The 16,250-nt window shown below is 39.3% G+C and overlaps 2 protein-coding genes across 2 annotated transcripts in view; one reads left to right on the top strand and one right to left on the bottom strand.

Moving 5' to 3' along the window:
* LOC133243847 (U2 small nuclear ribonucleoprotein auxiliary factor 35 kDa subunit-related protein 2-like) overlaps positions 1 to 15,360 on the top strand; it is a 46,319-nt gene extending 30,959 nt beyond the window's left edge. Inside the window, exons 8-11 of the mRNA XM_061410576.1 lie at positions 7,995 to 8,208; positions 10,905 to 10,960; positions 11,648 to 11,757; positions 14,924 to 15,360. Of these exons, the coding sequence (XP_061266560.1) occupies positions 7,995 to 8,208; positions 10,905 to 10,960; positions 11,648 to 11,757; positions 14,924 to 15,345 (802 nt within the window). The 3' untranslated portion in view covers positions 15,346 to 15,360. The remainder of the gene's footprint in view (positions 1 to 7,994; positions 8,209 to 10,904; positions 10,961 to 11,647; positions 11,758 to 14,923) is intronic.
* On the bottom strand, positions 707 to 1,269 carry LOC133243872 (deoxyuridine 5'-triphosphate nucleotidohydrolase-like). The gene has a single exon (XM_061410601.1). The coding sequence runs from the start codon at positions 1,252 to 1,254 to the stop codon at positions 760 to 762; it is 495 nt and encodes a 164-aa protein (XP_061266585.1). The 5' UTR covers positions 1,255 to 1,269; the 3' UTR covers positions 707 to 759.
* Positions 15,361 to 16,250: the final 890 nt, after the last annotated feature.

Raw genomic sequence — 16,250 nt, 5'->3', positions numbered from 1 at the left:
CTTAAACTGTGATGGTGGTTTGATGTTGATATTGACAGCAGGTTGGTGTCATTGAATGGAGTTCCTGACAGGATAGCGCAAGATAACATAGTATTTCATCACATTGCTCAGAACAGCACACAGTGTAAAACTTATAAATTGTTATTTCCAGAATTTTCCACTTACTGTATTAAGACCCTGGTTGACCAAGAGTTATTGAAACAGCAGGTAAGGGGAGATTAATAGAATAATACATATATTTGTAGTAAATAATTCAGTAAATTAACTATTGCAGTTTATATACTGAGGAGTATAATTATTATAATATGTGTTGTAATATGTAGTATATTGAGGAGAGGATTCCCTGGTGGCTCAGATGGTAAAGGTCTGCCTGCAATGCAGAAAACCCAAGTTTGATCCCTGGGTCAGGAAGATCCCCTGGAGAAGGAAATGGCAACCCACTCTAGTACTGTTGCCTGGAAAATTCTATGGATGGAGGAGACTGGGGGGCTACAGTCCAAGGGGTTACAAAGAGTCAGATATGGCTGAGTGACTTCACTTTCATGAGGAGAAGATCTTATCATGATCTTTGTTGTTTTTAGTTTAGTCACCAAGTTGTATCTGGTTTGTGAGCCCATGAACCATAGCCCATCAGGCTCCTCTGTCCATGGGATTCTTTTTTTTTTCTTCACTTTAAGCAAAGTCTTTTTTTTTTTTTTTAAGCAAAGTCTTTATTTTCAAGAAAAAGTACATTCTCATTTCCTGTTCTTGGCATAAGTTTTAATTACTTCCAGTGGAACCAAAGCCTCCTGAACCCCTTTCAGTGTCATCTAAAACTTGAACTTCCTCTATTTCTGGGTAAGATATCCGTTCACGAATGAGCTGTGCAATTTGATCACCCTTTTTGACTTCAAACTTCTCTTTGCCAAGATTAAACAGGACAACACCAACATTTCCTCTATAATCTTCATCTATTACACCAGCTCCTACATCTTTGAAGTGTTTTGCTGCCAAGCCAGAACGAGGAGCCACTCTTCCATAGCACCCAGAAGGAACGGCTATCTGAATGTCAGTTTTCACAAGCACTTTCTCCATCGGTGGTACTGTGTAATCATAGGCACTGTACAGGTCATAGCCCACGGCACGCGCGGACCCCTTGGTGGGGGCTGTGGCGTGCTCCGAGAGCCGGGCAAAGTGGAGACGCATATTGCCAGCCTCCGTGGCCTGTGCCCACTTGCTGGGGGAGACGACTTGTGCCTCTTGAGAGCAGGGCATGGCAGTGTAGAACTTGGGCGCAAGAGGGAGCAAGGGGAACAAGAGAGTGGTCCTTGGGATTCTTAAGCAAGAAGACTGAAGTGGTTTGCCATGCCCTACTGCAGGGGATCTTCTAGACCCAGGGTTTGAAACCTCATCTGCTGCATTGGCAGTTCTTTACCACTAGTGCCATCTCATAACATTCTGTTAATCCCCAAAACAGAAATGAATAGACAAATCCATGAAACTCTGATTCTTTTATATATTTATTCATAATATTATCCTTGATGTGAGTTTTTTCCTTCAAAAAACATTTTTCTTTATTTTTTCACCTAAACTTGTCTTCAGCTTTTTACGTTTCTAAAAATAATAATCCTGAATGGTGAATTACATCAGGATCATCTGAAAAGCTTTTTTTTTTTTTTTTTTTTTTAATCTTTGGCTGCAGTGGGTCTTTTATTCATTGCTGCTCACAGGCTTTCTGTAGTTACTATGAGCAGGGGCTACTCTTGGTTGTGTCACATAGACTTAATTGCCACACGGCATTGAAAAACTTTAAAAGCATGTTCTTCAGGCTCGTCTCAAATTATGTGTAAGTCTTGGATATTTTAAAATGTCTGGGATTGAGAACCATTCATATAGAATATTTAACTGCTTTTATATTCTATAGTTGGGATTATATTTGCTGATAGTATTTATGAAGGTATTCATAAAGACTGGTAAGCAGTGAAAGAGTCCCTTTGAGGAATCAGAAACTAAGATGAGGGATTTTACTCCTCTTTGTAACCGTTAGAATCCAACTATAGGTTTAATCTCATAAAAAACAGTAATTCATTCATTTAATATACTAACCCTCAAAAAAATATTTACTGGATTATTTTTGAAAGACAAGTGAGACACATTTGTATGGGAAGGTGAACCAAAGTTTAAGTTCCCTTTCAAGTTGTTAGCTGCCTCACCCCTTGTTTTTATTCTATCACTAATATTTCCTTGGTTGTTTAAAGTTATTCTTGAGGGCTTCTCTGGTGGTTCAGTGGTTAATAATCTGCCTTGCGGTGCAGGGGACAGCACTTTGACCCCTGGTCTAGGAAGATTCCACATGCTGCAGGGAAACTAAACATGGGCACTCTGAAGCCCATGCTCTACAACGAAAGAATCTAGCAGTCAGAAGCTGGTGCATCACAACTAGTGGCTCCAGTAGTAACTAGAGAAAAGCTCATGTAGCAACAGAAACACAATGCAGCCAGAAATACATAAGTTTTTAAAATTAAAATTATCCTTGTGACTCCAGTGATGGTTCACTTGTTAGGACAGTGTGCTTTTCCCTGCCAAGGACCCAAGTTCAGTTCCTGATCAGGGCACTCAGATCCCATAAACTTTGAGGTGCAGCAAAAAAGAAAAAGATTATCCTCTTATTGGGATCATGTGAGAAAAGGAGAGATTCAGAAAGGCACACATGAGAGTTGTTCCACAGAGATATCCACAGTGGTCAGATTAGTTTGTGCTGTACCTAGTCACTCAGTTATGTCCAACTCGTTGTGACTACGTGGACTGAATATAGTCTGCCAGGCCAAATGTGTCCATAGGATTTTCTAAGCAAGAATACCAGAGTGGATTGCCATGCCCTTTTGCATAGCAAAAGAGGGAGTCTTCCCAACTCAGGAATCGAACCCAGGTCTCCCTCACTGCAGGTGGATTCTTTAACATCTGAGCCACTGGGGAAGCTTTGGTGAAAGTGAATTTAAAAGGCTAACTCTGTCATTAGAAACTGATTATTTGTATCAGTTTTTAATACTCGCACCGGCATATGAAGTTCACGTTCAGTTCAGTCGCTGAGTTGTGTCCGACTCTTTGTGACCCCATGAATCACAGCACTCCAGGCCTCCCTGTCCATCACCAACTCCCAGAGTTCACTCAAACTCACGTCCATCAAGTCAGTGATACCATCCAACCATCTCATCCTCTGTTGTCGCCTTCTCCTCCTGCCCCCAATCCCTCCCAGCATCAGTCTTTTCCAGTGAGTCAGCTCTTCACATGAGGTAGCCAAAGTACTGGAGTTTCAGCTTTAGCATCATTCCTTCCAAAGAACACTCAGGACTGATCCTCTTTACAATGGACTGGTTCGATCTCCTTGCAGTCCAAGGGACTCTCAAGAGTCTTCTCCAATACCACAGTTCAAAAGCATCAATTCTTCGGCGCTCAGCCTTCTTCACAGTCCAACTCTCACATCCATACATGACCACTGGAAAAACCATAGCCTTGACTAAATGGACCTCTGTTGGCAAAGTTATGTCTCTGCTTTTCAATATGCTGTCTAGGTTGGTCATAACTTTCCTTCCAAGGAGTAAGTGTCTTTTAATTTCATGGCTGCAGTCACCATCTGCAGTGATTTTGGAGCCCAAAAAATAAAGTCTGACACTGTTTTCCCATCTATTTCCCATGAAGTGATGGGACCAGATGCCATGATCTTAGTTTTCTGAATGTTGAGCTTTAAGCCAACCTTTTCATTCTCCTCTTTCACCTTCATCCAGAGGCTTTTTAATTCCTCTTCACTTTCTGCTATAAGGGTGGTGTCATCTGCATATCTGAGGTTATTGATATTTCTCCCGGCAATCTTGATTCCAGCTTGTGCTTTTTCCAGCCCGCGTTTCTCATGATATACTCTGCATATAAGTTAAATAAGCAGGGTGACAATATACAGCCTTCACGTATTCCTTTTCCTGTTTGGAACCAGTCTGTTGTTGTTCCATGTCCAGTTCTAACTGTTGCTTCCTGACCTGCATGTAGGTTTCTCAAGAGGCAGATCAGGTGGTCTGGTATTCCTATCTTTTTCAGAATTTTCCAGTTTATTGTGAAGTTCGCGTTAAAAATGTCCAAACGGTGTGTGTGTATGTCAGAGTGAGTTAGGAATTTTCATTTGTGAGATCATCAGAGATGCCAATAACCTAAGCATTTCTTTGGTTGCTTGTTTTTATAAATAAGTAAGTTTGAATCTTTCTGGAATTAGCATTTGTTGAAGTCACAGCTTTGACAGTTCTCTCCACCAGCTTTCCAAAGAAAGATAACTACTAGTGAAGAGTATGCCATATCTGTCCTGACTTTTTTTATACCTTACCTATGATGCTAAAGCTGAAACTCCAGTACTTTGGCCACCTTGTGCGAAAAGTTGACTCATTGGAAAAGACTCTGATGCTGGGAGGGATTGGGGGCAGGAGGAGAAGGGGACGACAGAGGATGAGATGGCTGGATGGCATCACTGACTCAATGGATGTGAGTCTGAGCGAACTCCGGGAGTTGGTGATGGACAGGGAGGCCTGGTGTGCTGCGATTCATGGGGTCGCAAAGAGTTGGACACGACTGAGCGACTGAACTGAACTTACAAAAGTGAATTTAAAAAGCTACACACTAAGTTAAATAAAGCGAAAATGGGAAGCAAGGTGTAAAGAACGAAACAAATTGTTATGAATATGCAATAGATTTGACTCTGGATTTTAATGCCTTCCAGTTCTTTTAAAGTGCTTTTGGTACTCACAGAGGGTTGCCTTCTTTTAGCTAACTTCATTTTTCAATATACTCAAGCTTGTATGGATGCTTCCTGGTTCAGTGGAAATTTTCCCTAAACCTAGTGACTTGACTTGGTTGCAAGATTCATAGATGTGTATTTGACACCCAGGGAACTGGACCTGAGTTACAGCCTATGAACAGAATTTTAAATTTGTTAATTAAGGTCTTTGTTTACTGCTATATTTATTTAAACCAATAATATTTCAGTTTAGAGTTAACAATTTCAGCTGCGGTGAATCCTTTGAATTCTGTTAGTAGCTACTTGGGACTATATCAGACTGCAGGCTGAATAGGAGGTCATTTGGAGAGTAACATTCGACATTTCAGAGATATGCATAATAAGTATGGGCATTCTGTATGCATTGTATTGGTAGGTACATAAATGTATAATCTCTGTATACTTTTTCATCTTACAAAACTAAATCCATGAAGCAACTCGCTGTTCTCTCTCCTTGAACTGCTGGCATCTACAGCTGACCAGTTTTTAATTAAAATACATTACTTTTTAATTAGTTGGAACCTCATCTCACACGCTAGTAAAGTAATGCTCAAAATTCTCCAAGCCAGGCTTCAGCAATATGTGAACCGTGAACTTGTAGATGTTCAAGCTGGTTTTAGAAAAGGCAGAGGAACCAGAAATCAAATTGCCAACATCTGCTGGATCATTGAAAAAGCAAGAGAGTTCCAGAAAAACATCTATTTCTGCTTTATTGACTGTGCCAAAGCCTTTGACTGTGTGGATCACAATAAATCATGGAAAATTCTGAAAGAGATGGGAATATCAGACCAACTGACCTACCTCTTGAGAAATCTATATGCAGGTCAGGAAGCAACAGTTAGAATTGGACATGAAACAACAAACTGGTTCCAAATAGGAAAAGGAATATGTCAAGGCTGTATATTGTCACCCTGCTTATTTAACTTATATGCAGAGTATATCATGAGAAACGCGGGCTGGAAAAAGCACAAGCTGGAATCAAGATTGCAGGAGAAATATCAATAACCTCAGATATGCAGATGACACCACCCTTACAGCAGCAAGTGAAGAGGAATTAAAAAGCCTCTGGATGAAGATGAAAGAGGAGAATGAAAAAGTTGGCTTAAAGCTCAACATTCAGAAAACTAAGACCATGGCATCTGGTCCCATCACTTCATGGGAAATAGATGGGAAAACAGTGTCAGACTTTTTTTGGGCTCCAAAGTCACTGCAGGTATTGATTGCAGCCATGAAATTAAAAGACGCTTACTCCTTGGAAGGAAAGTTATGACCAACCTAGATAGCATATTCAAAAGCAGAGACATTACTTTGCCAACAAAGGTCTGTCTAGTCAAGGCTATGGTTTTTCCAGTGGTCATGTTTGGATGTGAGAGTTGGACTGTGAAGAAAGCTAAGCTCCGAAGAATTGATGCTTTTGAACTGTGGTGTTGGAGAAGACTCTTGAGAGTCCCTTGGATAGCAAGAAGACCCAACCAGTCCATTCTAAAGGAGATCAGCCCTGGGTGTTTGGGAGGAATGATGCTAAAGCTGAAACTCCAGTACTTTGGCCACCTCATGCGAAGAGTTGACTCATTGGAAAAGACTCTGATGCTGGGAGGGATTGGGGGCAGGAGGAGAAGGGGACGATGCAGGAAGTGATGGCTGATTGGCATCACTGACTTGATGGACGTGAGTTTGAGTGAACTCTGGGAGTTGGTGATGGACAGGGAGGCCTGGCGTGCTGCGATTCATGGGGTCGCAAAGAGTCGGACACGCCTGAGTGACTGAACTGAGTGAGCTAAAAGTTTTCCTCATTTTTATCTTAGGACATGAAACCAGATTATATAATAAAGGTAATTTTTTATGGATTATTGAAGTATAGTTGAGTGTATTCTGCCTTTATCTAGTGTTAACTGCAGAAAGTATCCTTGTATGTGTGTATGTATGTATGTATATGTATATATTATGCCATATAACAAACACATACTAGACTTATAAGGTAGGTCAGATCTCCTTGATTATTTCTCAACTGAGCTTCCCTGGGTGTGAGGTCATTTCTTTACAAAGTGAGGGAAATAGAGATATGGTTGTCCTAGTGCATTAGAAGGATCAGATGAAAAAATAAACCCATTAAAACTATGAAGCTTTTTGCATACAATAAGATTGAAATATATAATTGTGGGGAAACTAACAAGATGGTGCAAGTCAAGCATACTTAGCCACACTTCACTCCTTTTCATCCCATGTACTGTAAGCAGTGGCTTTGCACAATCATGTAACAGCTGAACTCATTTGTAGCACTGTGCATGGACATCAGGAAGCTTTTGTAACAGTTGACGTCACTTGTAGCACTGTGCATTTTCAGAGAGAGATAGTCCCTTGGTCACAGGTTAGTTTGTGCAATATGCCTCTATGAGGTTCACCATGAAAGGCCTTGTTCCTGCTGCATCAGGGCTACATTGGAAGAACATCATGGTTATGTTTTATGAGGTTATGTTATGGCTACATTATGTCTGCTATGTCAACCAGGAGAGAGGTTCTGTTATGGCTGCTTGAGTCTTTTTCCACCCTCTCAGTCACATTTTGCCTGTGCTGGGTCGAGCCGATAGTATAAACGGCAAGACTGGTGGCATCATGAACATTATCAACAATATACAGCCCTTAACTGGAAATTTGTTTTTGGTTATGCAGCATGGAGTGTCTTAGGTCCCCAGCCAGGGATCAGAACTGCTCCACTCAGAATCCTCATCACAGGACCACTAGGATATTCCCTGGAAATATTAAATTACACTATTCTGTGGAAATATTAAATTACACTATTATGTAAGCATTGGTTTAATGGAAGATTGTATAAAACTGTCACCTTTCTCCTGAGCGTCTCATATGATACACTTGTGTCACACAGTGACCTTTCATGCAAGCGGACCATCTTTTTCTGTATGCTTTAACATAACAGGCTTTCTGAACTTGAGTAAAAACCAAAGGAATGGCATTTAAACTAGGAAATAATTCCCTCCTTTATATTTCAGTGACATTCCCTTTATTGGTCAGCCTTTAATAGTTTTGTTGTGTTGAAATTTAAATTTTGAGTGACGTTTGTTGTCTTACAGTTTACTTCAAACAGCTAAGTTGCTTGAGCCTTTAACTCATATTTTAAATTAAGTTTCTCTTTGTGTAATTTCTCACCACCGGACTACTAAACTTTTTCCTTCATGTGCAGGTGTTCACGTAAACACAATTTCCCAACATCAAGTCCCACACTGCTTATTAAAAGCATGTTTACAACGTTTGGGATGGAGCAGTGTGGAAGGGATGACTACGACCCTGACGCAAACTTAGAGTACAGTGAAGAAGAAATCTACCAGCAGTTCCTGGACTTTTATGATGACGTGCTCCCTGAGTTTAAGAACATGGGGAAAGTGATCCAGTTTAAGGTGGGCATGAGCAATGTGTCTAGAGGAGGAACTGCTCTGCCTCCGTCTGAAGTACTGGCTGGAATGGGAAAGCAAGAGCATATGCTGTTTACATAGGTGGGATGTGTTCCATGCTGTAGGTCCTGTGTCATGTTGCAAGGAAATGTTAATTCCTTCTCTCTCCCTCTCCACCGAGCTTTGTTGCCAATAAAGTAGGGGTACTACATGCAATTGTAAATAAGCACTGGCATGGTGCTAGGTTCTAAGCTTTTGATGAAAAGAAGTCTTTTCATCCATTCAGTACCATTATGGACCAACTTTTCCAGCTTTGAGTTCTCTGCATAAGATCTTCTATAGATAGCTGTCTTAAGAGTTTGCTTATGGACTACATATAGTAGGGAATGCACCTCCATACTTGTAACACAGCTTTCTGGTTGTTGTATTATAGTGATGGTTCCAGCTTGCAATTTCTGCCCAAAGTATACATTATAGTATTTTTTTTTGGAACTACCAAAGACCATAAGATGACTTTTTCAGGGACAGGAAAAGGTGTGCTTGTCTGCATTACTGTGTCCAGGCAGGCTTTTCTTTAATTGTGGTGAGCAGGGACTACTCTTCCAGTTGCAGAGTGTGGGCTTCTCATTGCAGTGGCTTCTCTTTTTGAGCATGGGCCCCATAGTTGCAGCTTGTGCCCCAAGGCATGTGGGATCTTCCTGGATTAGGGATCGGGAGCTTCCTGGATCAGTGCCGTGCACTGGCAAGTAGATGCTTATCCACCGAGCCACGAGGGAGGTCCAGCCCTTCACTCTTCTTTTGTTGTTGAGTTACTCAGTCGTATCCGACTCCTTGCCACCACATGGACTACAGCTTTCCAGGCTTCCCTGTCCATCACCATCTCCTGAAGCTTGCTCATACTGATGTCCATTAAGTCAGTGATGCCATCCTCTGTCATCCCCTTTTCCTGCCTTCAGTCTTTCTCAGCACCACAGTCTTTTCAAATGAGTCAGCTCTTCTCATCAGGTGGCTGAAGTAGTAGAGCTTCAGCTTCAGTATCAGTCCTTCCAATGATCATTCAGAGTTATTTCCTTTCGGGTGGACTGGTTGGATCTCCTTGTACTCCAAGTGACTCTCAAGAGTCTTCTCCAACACCACAGTTTAAAAGCATCAATTTTTTAGTGTTCAGCCTTCTTTATGGTCCAACTCTTACCTCCATACATGAATACTGGAAAAACCTAGCTTTCCAAAGAACTACACAGACCTTTGGAACCCACATCTGCATTACAGGCAGGTTCTTTACCACTGAGTCACCACAGAAGCCCTGACTACGCACATACTTCTTTTGCAATTAATAGATAAAACAGGTTTTTGTAGAAATTGAAGGTAAGTAGAAGTTCTGTATTGAGCAGATCTGCTGGCATTTTTTTGCAGCTGCATTTTTGTAATTCTTGCAGAATTTCAAACTTTTTCATTTATTGTATTTCTTATGATTTCCTTGATCAATGACCTTTGATGTTACTAATCCAAAAAGATTTTGACTTGCTGAAGGTGCAGATGATAGCATTTTTTTTAGCAATGAAGTATTTTAAGGTATGTGCATTTGTTTTTTGTTTTTTTAGATATAATGCTTTGCACTCACTCTTAATAAACTTCAGTATAGTGTAAACATTATTACATGCTTTGAGAAACCAAAAAATTTGGGTAACACATTTTATTGTGGTATTTTACTGCAGTTGTCTAGAAGCAAACCAAAATAGCTCTTGAGATAGGTGTAGATTATTTGCCAAGCTTATACTCATCAGGCTAGTAATTCATAAATGGAAAGCAATTAGTTTAGTTTGAAAGATTTTTAAACATTTGTTATGGAAATTTAAAAAATATTTTTGGTATAACTGGTTTAATTATCTTTATGTTTTCTTGATCAGTGTTTTAAGGCCTTTCACTCTTCCTGTAGGAGTACTAGTATATACAGGGTAGTTCATTACTGATGTTGATCCCCGCGCCCCCCCCCCCAGCCCCCCAGCTCTTTTGGGGAGGGGTGTGCTCTAATAAACTCTAACAGATTGGTTAAGTTTGAAAATTATTTTGGGGAAAAAATCTAAACTTTACTATGAATGTTTGAACATTTTTCTGCTGTTATATAAATATATATGCATCTGTGTCTGGAATTCCAAGATGTGAGCAAGAGGGAAAAGAATAGAAACGGCTTCAACATTTCAACAAAGTAAAACTAACATTCTATGTAGTTTACAATGTTAGTCAAAATGAAAATTTGAATTTTATGGCTTATGTTATAACTGATTTACCTTTCCTATAGTCTCATGCATATGGAAACGTTTTATATTTATTCAGTACTGAATCTGATCTACAGAGATGTAATAGTGGAGGCCTGCAGTGCTGCTGTATGATGGAGATGCCTTTGGGACATCCTGGTGGTTGGGTTGTTAAGACTTTGAGTTTCCACTGCAGGAGGCAGAAGTTTGATCCCTGTTTGGGGGACGTTTCACATGTTTGGATGGTGCAGCAAAAGAAAATATTAATTTTTAAGAAAGCTTTAATAAAACTGAGAGTATTATCTCAGTTTGGGAATCTTTTGTTGGTAAGCACATTGCATAATACTAATGTATTTGTGTATTTGATAGCTGTTAGACAAAGTGTATTTGATAGCTGAATTTTTTTCCCCTGAGTTATTTTCTATAATAGACTTCATTGCTCCTTAGGTCAGTTGCAACCTGGAACCTCATCTGAGGGGCAATGTATATGTTCAGTATCAATCGTAAGTATTCTGAACATAAATATATACATATTTCCTGGTACATCTGTTTTGTTTATGTTGACTTCTGCGATTATCCCACTGACTGTATCTCTTTATATACATTTAAAATGTACATATCAATAGCTGATACAGGAAATGTATTACATTCTTTCTATATTTATATGGTTTTAAAAGATTTTCAGTAGCTATATTATTATTTATTAATTTAGTAATTAAAATACAAAACTTGGAAACAAAGATAATAGAATGGAGAATTTCGAGTATAAATTGAAATTAAAGCCAATACAGTTCTTATGTATATTTTACCAGCTAAGAAATAATTAATGTATCACTGTTTTGTCTTGATATTTGCTTCAGCCATTATGTATCTCACTGATTACATGAACCACTGTAGAGCAATAGAAATTCTAGCTGAAAAAGAACATTTTCTAACAATGAAAACACTTTGCATTTTTAATAATCAGCTCTATCGGATTAAGACCTGGTTTGCATCCTTCAGAACATTTTGGAGGGATAGTAAAAAGGATTCCTAGTAAATGTTGAGTTTTAGAAGCTCTAATAAAGACTCTGTCAGTAGTAACTTTAGGCGGTCCTGTGGTAAATTGACAAAAGGGTTTTTTAATAGATGATGCAGTTATATGTATATATTAGAACATTAAGGTTCATCTGTTAATTTGTGGTTTAAAGGGAAGAAGAATGCCAGGCAGCCCTTTCTCTGTTTAATGGACGATGGTATGCAGGACGACAGCTTCAGTGTGAATTCTGCCCAGTGACCCAATGGAATATGGCAATTTGTGGTAAAGTACAACATGATGATTTTTTTCCCCCTTGATTGTTCCAGTTACATAAAAGGAGATTCTTAGCAGGAAAAAAAGAACAAGCTTTAAAGAGAATTTTTTAAAAACTGAATCAGAGTTTCCACATTTTTTATCTTTCCACACATGAGAATTATATAAAGGACATAATATTTTAGATCTGTAATAGGCCATGTGGGTCATGTTACACCATGAAAAATTAGTTTACAGTGCATTGGTGGCAGAGTCAGGTTATCTAATCTTTGATTCTGCATTTTGTGTACAACGATAAGAATCTCATTTTACTTATTACAGTTGTAGAGGTGTTTTCTGTTCTTTGGCTCTTCTCACTTCAGTGGTTTTTTTCTCTCCATCTTTTATCCTTAATGAATCTTCTGTTGTTTTCTGTTACGTCTTCCTGTCATATTTTCTGCCTTCCATGAAACACAGTTTTGTAAATTAGAGATTGGTAATAGCTGTGTGGAGTATGTTAAGGGCCCAGTCAGACTAATTTATGGATACTTGAGAATAATTCCTCGGATATGTGGACTTTGCTGAGACTATCTAGCAATTCTTTGGCCTTCTTATTTTTAAATTTCTTACTGTCAGATGGGCTTAGCCCAAATATAAGTACCTCAGGATGAAAAAAAATGCTATTAATGCCTTTGGGGAACACTTATCTTTCCCATTAATCTTCTTTGTTTGCTTTGTAATAACTCCTTAAAATCTCTTACTTAAAAAGTAACTTAAAAATTCTGAATCACAAAAGCGGTTTGTCAGCTTGCTCTTCATTGATGCTGCTAGTTTTAAAGCATATTAGAGTAGATAGAGTAGGAGTAGCTTTTAGAAGGAAAACTAAAAGACCAAATTCACCATAAGTTTTAAGACTTATACCATGAAAGGGTAAAAATTATTTTCTCTCTAAAGTTCAGTTCAGTTCATAGATACCCTATTTGACTTCCCCTGAAACAAGAAGCTATTCTGCTTTTCTAAAAAATACAGCAGTGTAGAGGAAAACAAAAAACTTAACAAAATGTACCCTTTTAAAGTGCACAGTTCATAAATAAAGTGCACAGTTCAGTGTTTTTATCATGTTCACAACTTTGTGATGATCACCTCTAATTCTGGAACATTTTCTTCACTTTCAGAGAAATCTGACATCTGTTAACAGCCACTCGCCATTCTCTGCTTCCCCGTATCTTCTCTATAGATTTGCCTATTCTGGACATTTTACATGAATGGAATCATACGACATTGATCTTTTGTATCTTAACTTCTTTGGCTTAGCACATTTGCCAGATATATCCATATTGTATCAATAGAGTGTATGAGAACTCCATCCTTTTTGCATATGAATTATACTGCCTGCAATGGTTTATTGTTGATTTGTTGTTCTTGTTCAGTCACCAACTTGTGTCTTCACTCTTTACTACCCCATGGACTGCAGCATGCCAGGCTTCCATGTCCTTCACCACCTCCCACAGTTTGCTCAAACTCATGTCTGTTGAGTCAGTAATGGCAATCCCATCCAACCATCTCATCCTCTGTCGTCCCCTTCTCCTCCTTCCTTCAGTCTTTCCCAGCATCAGGTCTTTTCAGTGGGTTGGTTCTACACATCAGGTGGCCAGAGTCTTAGAGCTTCGACTTCAACATTAGTCCTTCTAGTGAATATTCAGGATTGATTTTCTTTAAAATGAACTGGTTTGATCTCTTCCTTTTCAAGGGACTGTCAAGAGTTTTCTCCATTACTGCAGTTCAGAAGTAATAATGTTGATAACATTTTATTTATTTGTTAGTTGATCGACTCTTAGGTTGTTTCCACCTTTTGGATATTATATATAATGCTACTGTGAAAGTTCACCCACAGATTTTTATGTATGTTTCTCTTGTGCATATGATTCATAGCATAATTGCAAGATCATATGGTAATTCTTATGTAGAAGGAAATGGCAACCCACTCCAATACTCTTGCCTGGAAAATCCCATGTATGGAGGAGCCTGGTAGGCTGCAGTCCATGGGGTCGCTGAGAGTTGGGCACAACTGAGCGACTTCACTTCCACTTTCATGGTAATTCTAGTTTTAACATTTTGAGAAACTGTTTAACAGTTTTCTAAAGCAGCTGAATTATTTTATTACACCAGCAGAATATGATTACTGATTTTCCATATACCCATAATACAGTTAATTTTCTTTATATTTTACCCATCCTGTCAAGTGTGAGATGCTGTCTCATTGTAATGGCCAGTAATGTTGAACATCTTTTTATGAACTTGTCATATTTATAATCATCTGAAGGAATGAGAAGTCAGTTGTGTGTTTTTTACTGGGTTACTTGTTGTTTTCTTATTGAGTTGTAAGTGTTCTTTAGATAATGTAGATAGAGGCCCTATGTATGCTGTGCAAATAAATTTTATAGTAACTTTTTTGCTGGTGTACTTTGAGACACAGTTCTTAATTTTGATGAAATTTACTTCATCTATTTTAAAAGAATTTTATAGTTTAAGTCTAGGGTCTATCTTAAGTTAGCTTTTGTATATAGTGTCCAGGAGGATGGTATCTGTTTCACTTTTAACTGTTTTATGTATTTGAGGAATTTATTGCTATTTTACTAATCCCCAGTGGGATTATTAAAATAGATTTAGTTTGACAAGAATGTTTTGTATTAAGAGGCCTTTGTAAATTTGAAACTAGTATGCTAATATTTATCATCTTATTTTAAAATAAAAGGAAAATATGTGTTCTTGTACCCACAGAGAGTGCTGCCATTTCACTAGTAATTTTCTTACTACTACCACTCTGCTCTCAAATCACACTGCCACCTAGACTCCAAGGCGTGTGTTCTTTACCATTAACTTGGGATCTTCACTGTCACTATGTGGGATGGTGAAACCCTAGAAAAGTGTGGGCACAATTTGTTTGGTTGTGTCATCCAGTGAGGAAATGGGATGTTCTTACTAAGTTGTGAACCTTTACCATTTGTAATGCTAGTTTGTTAGAACATTTGAATGTTTTTGAAATCTGTGAGTCTGAACTGTGAAATCAGTTTGGACAAGCTATTTTAAATACGTGGGAGAAAACAGGCTTATCACACTGGTACACCAGCACTGTACCTTGTGAAAAGGATGAAGTGCCAGCAGTAAATGCTGTTTCCTCACTGTGCCCTTGCAGGTTTATTTGAAATACAGCAGTGTCCCAGAGGGAAATACTGCAACTTTCTTCACGTGTTCAGAAATCCAAACAATGAATTTTGCGAAGGAAATGAAGACATCTACTTACCTCCAATTTGGACTGGCTCCACCTTTGGGAAGAGCTCAGTGAGGAGGGTGAGGCTGGACCACCATGACGACTACTATAACCTGCAAAGGAGGAGGAGGAGCCCTGTGTGGGCCCACTCCTACAAGAGGAAAGAGGAGGCTGACAGGAAGAGGAGGAGTAGTCATGAGGGCGAGAAATCTCAAAAACATGGGTCTAGAAGCCGGGGAAGGCACAGTTCTCAAAGCAGCGGAAGAAAAAGGGACCACAGCAGCAGGAACAGCAGCCAGAGCTCCTCCATGAGCCGTGGTGGGAGGAGGTTGGGGAGCAGAGACTGAACTTTTCAGAGCCGCAAATCCAAATAAACTTCCTTTATCACTTTAACTAACTTTGTCACTGTGTTCTTCAGTGATTGTATACCTTATTATGTTGTTCAGTTGCTCAGTCATGTCTGACTCTGTGACCCCCTGGATTGCAGCATGCCAGGCTTCCCTGTCTGTCCTTCACTGTCTCCCAGAGCTTACTCAAACTCATGTCCATTAAATCAGTGATGCCATCCATCCATCTCATAATCTGTCATCGCCTTTCCTCCTGCCTTCTATCTTTCCCAGGATCCAGGTCTTTTTCAGTGAGTCAGTTGTTCGCATCAGTTGGCCAAAGTATTGCAGTTTCAGCTTCAGTATCAGTCCTTCCAATGAATGTTCAGGACAGATTTCCTTTAATATTGACTGGTTTGATCTGTTTGCTGTCCAACGGACTCCCAAGAGTCTTCTCCAGCACTGCATCTTGAAAACATCAATTCTTTCGTGCTCAGCCTTCTGTTTTTAATTAAAAAATTTTTTTTGCTCAACCTTCTTAATGGCCCAGCTCTTTCATCCATACACAACTACTGGGAAAACCATAGCTTTGATTATACAGATCTTTGTTGGCAAAGTGATGTCTCCTTTTTAATACACTGTCTAGGTTTGTCCTAGCTTCCCTTCCTAGGAACAAATGCTTTAGTGCTTTAGTGAACTCTATTCTTCTTTCATTCTGCATCCTTTCCAGTGGAGATTTCTTTTCCAACCCATATACAGCCCACAACAGGGAGCCTGCAGGGGCTTATTCCCCTCCCCTCCACTGTCTTCTGTAATTTCTTTTTCGTTGATCTGTGGTGAACAAGTAAGTAGCTATGAAAGTGTTAGGGGAGGCACACTGACTGAAACTGCCCACTCTGGTCAGGCCCTTTAGTAACCATTTGCGT

The sequence above is a fragment of the Bos javanicus genome, chromosome Y (genome assembly GCF_032452875.1).
Source record: "Bos javanicus breed banteng chromosome Y, ARS-OSU_banteng_1.0, whole genome shotgun sequence".
NCBI classification, from domain to species: Eukaryota; Metazoa; Chordata; class Mammalia; order Artiodactyla; family Bovidae; genus Bos; species Bos javanicus.
Note: the sequence above shows the minus strand (reverse complement) of the source record. Positions and strands in the feature narration are given on the sequence as shown.

Excerpts from the sequence above, each read along its gene's own strand:
- LOC133243872 (XM_061410601.1), bottom strand. The coding sequence starts at position 1,254 with ATGCCCTGCTCTCAAGAGGCACAAGTCGTCTCCCCCAGCAAGTGGGCA.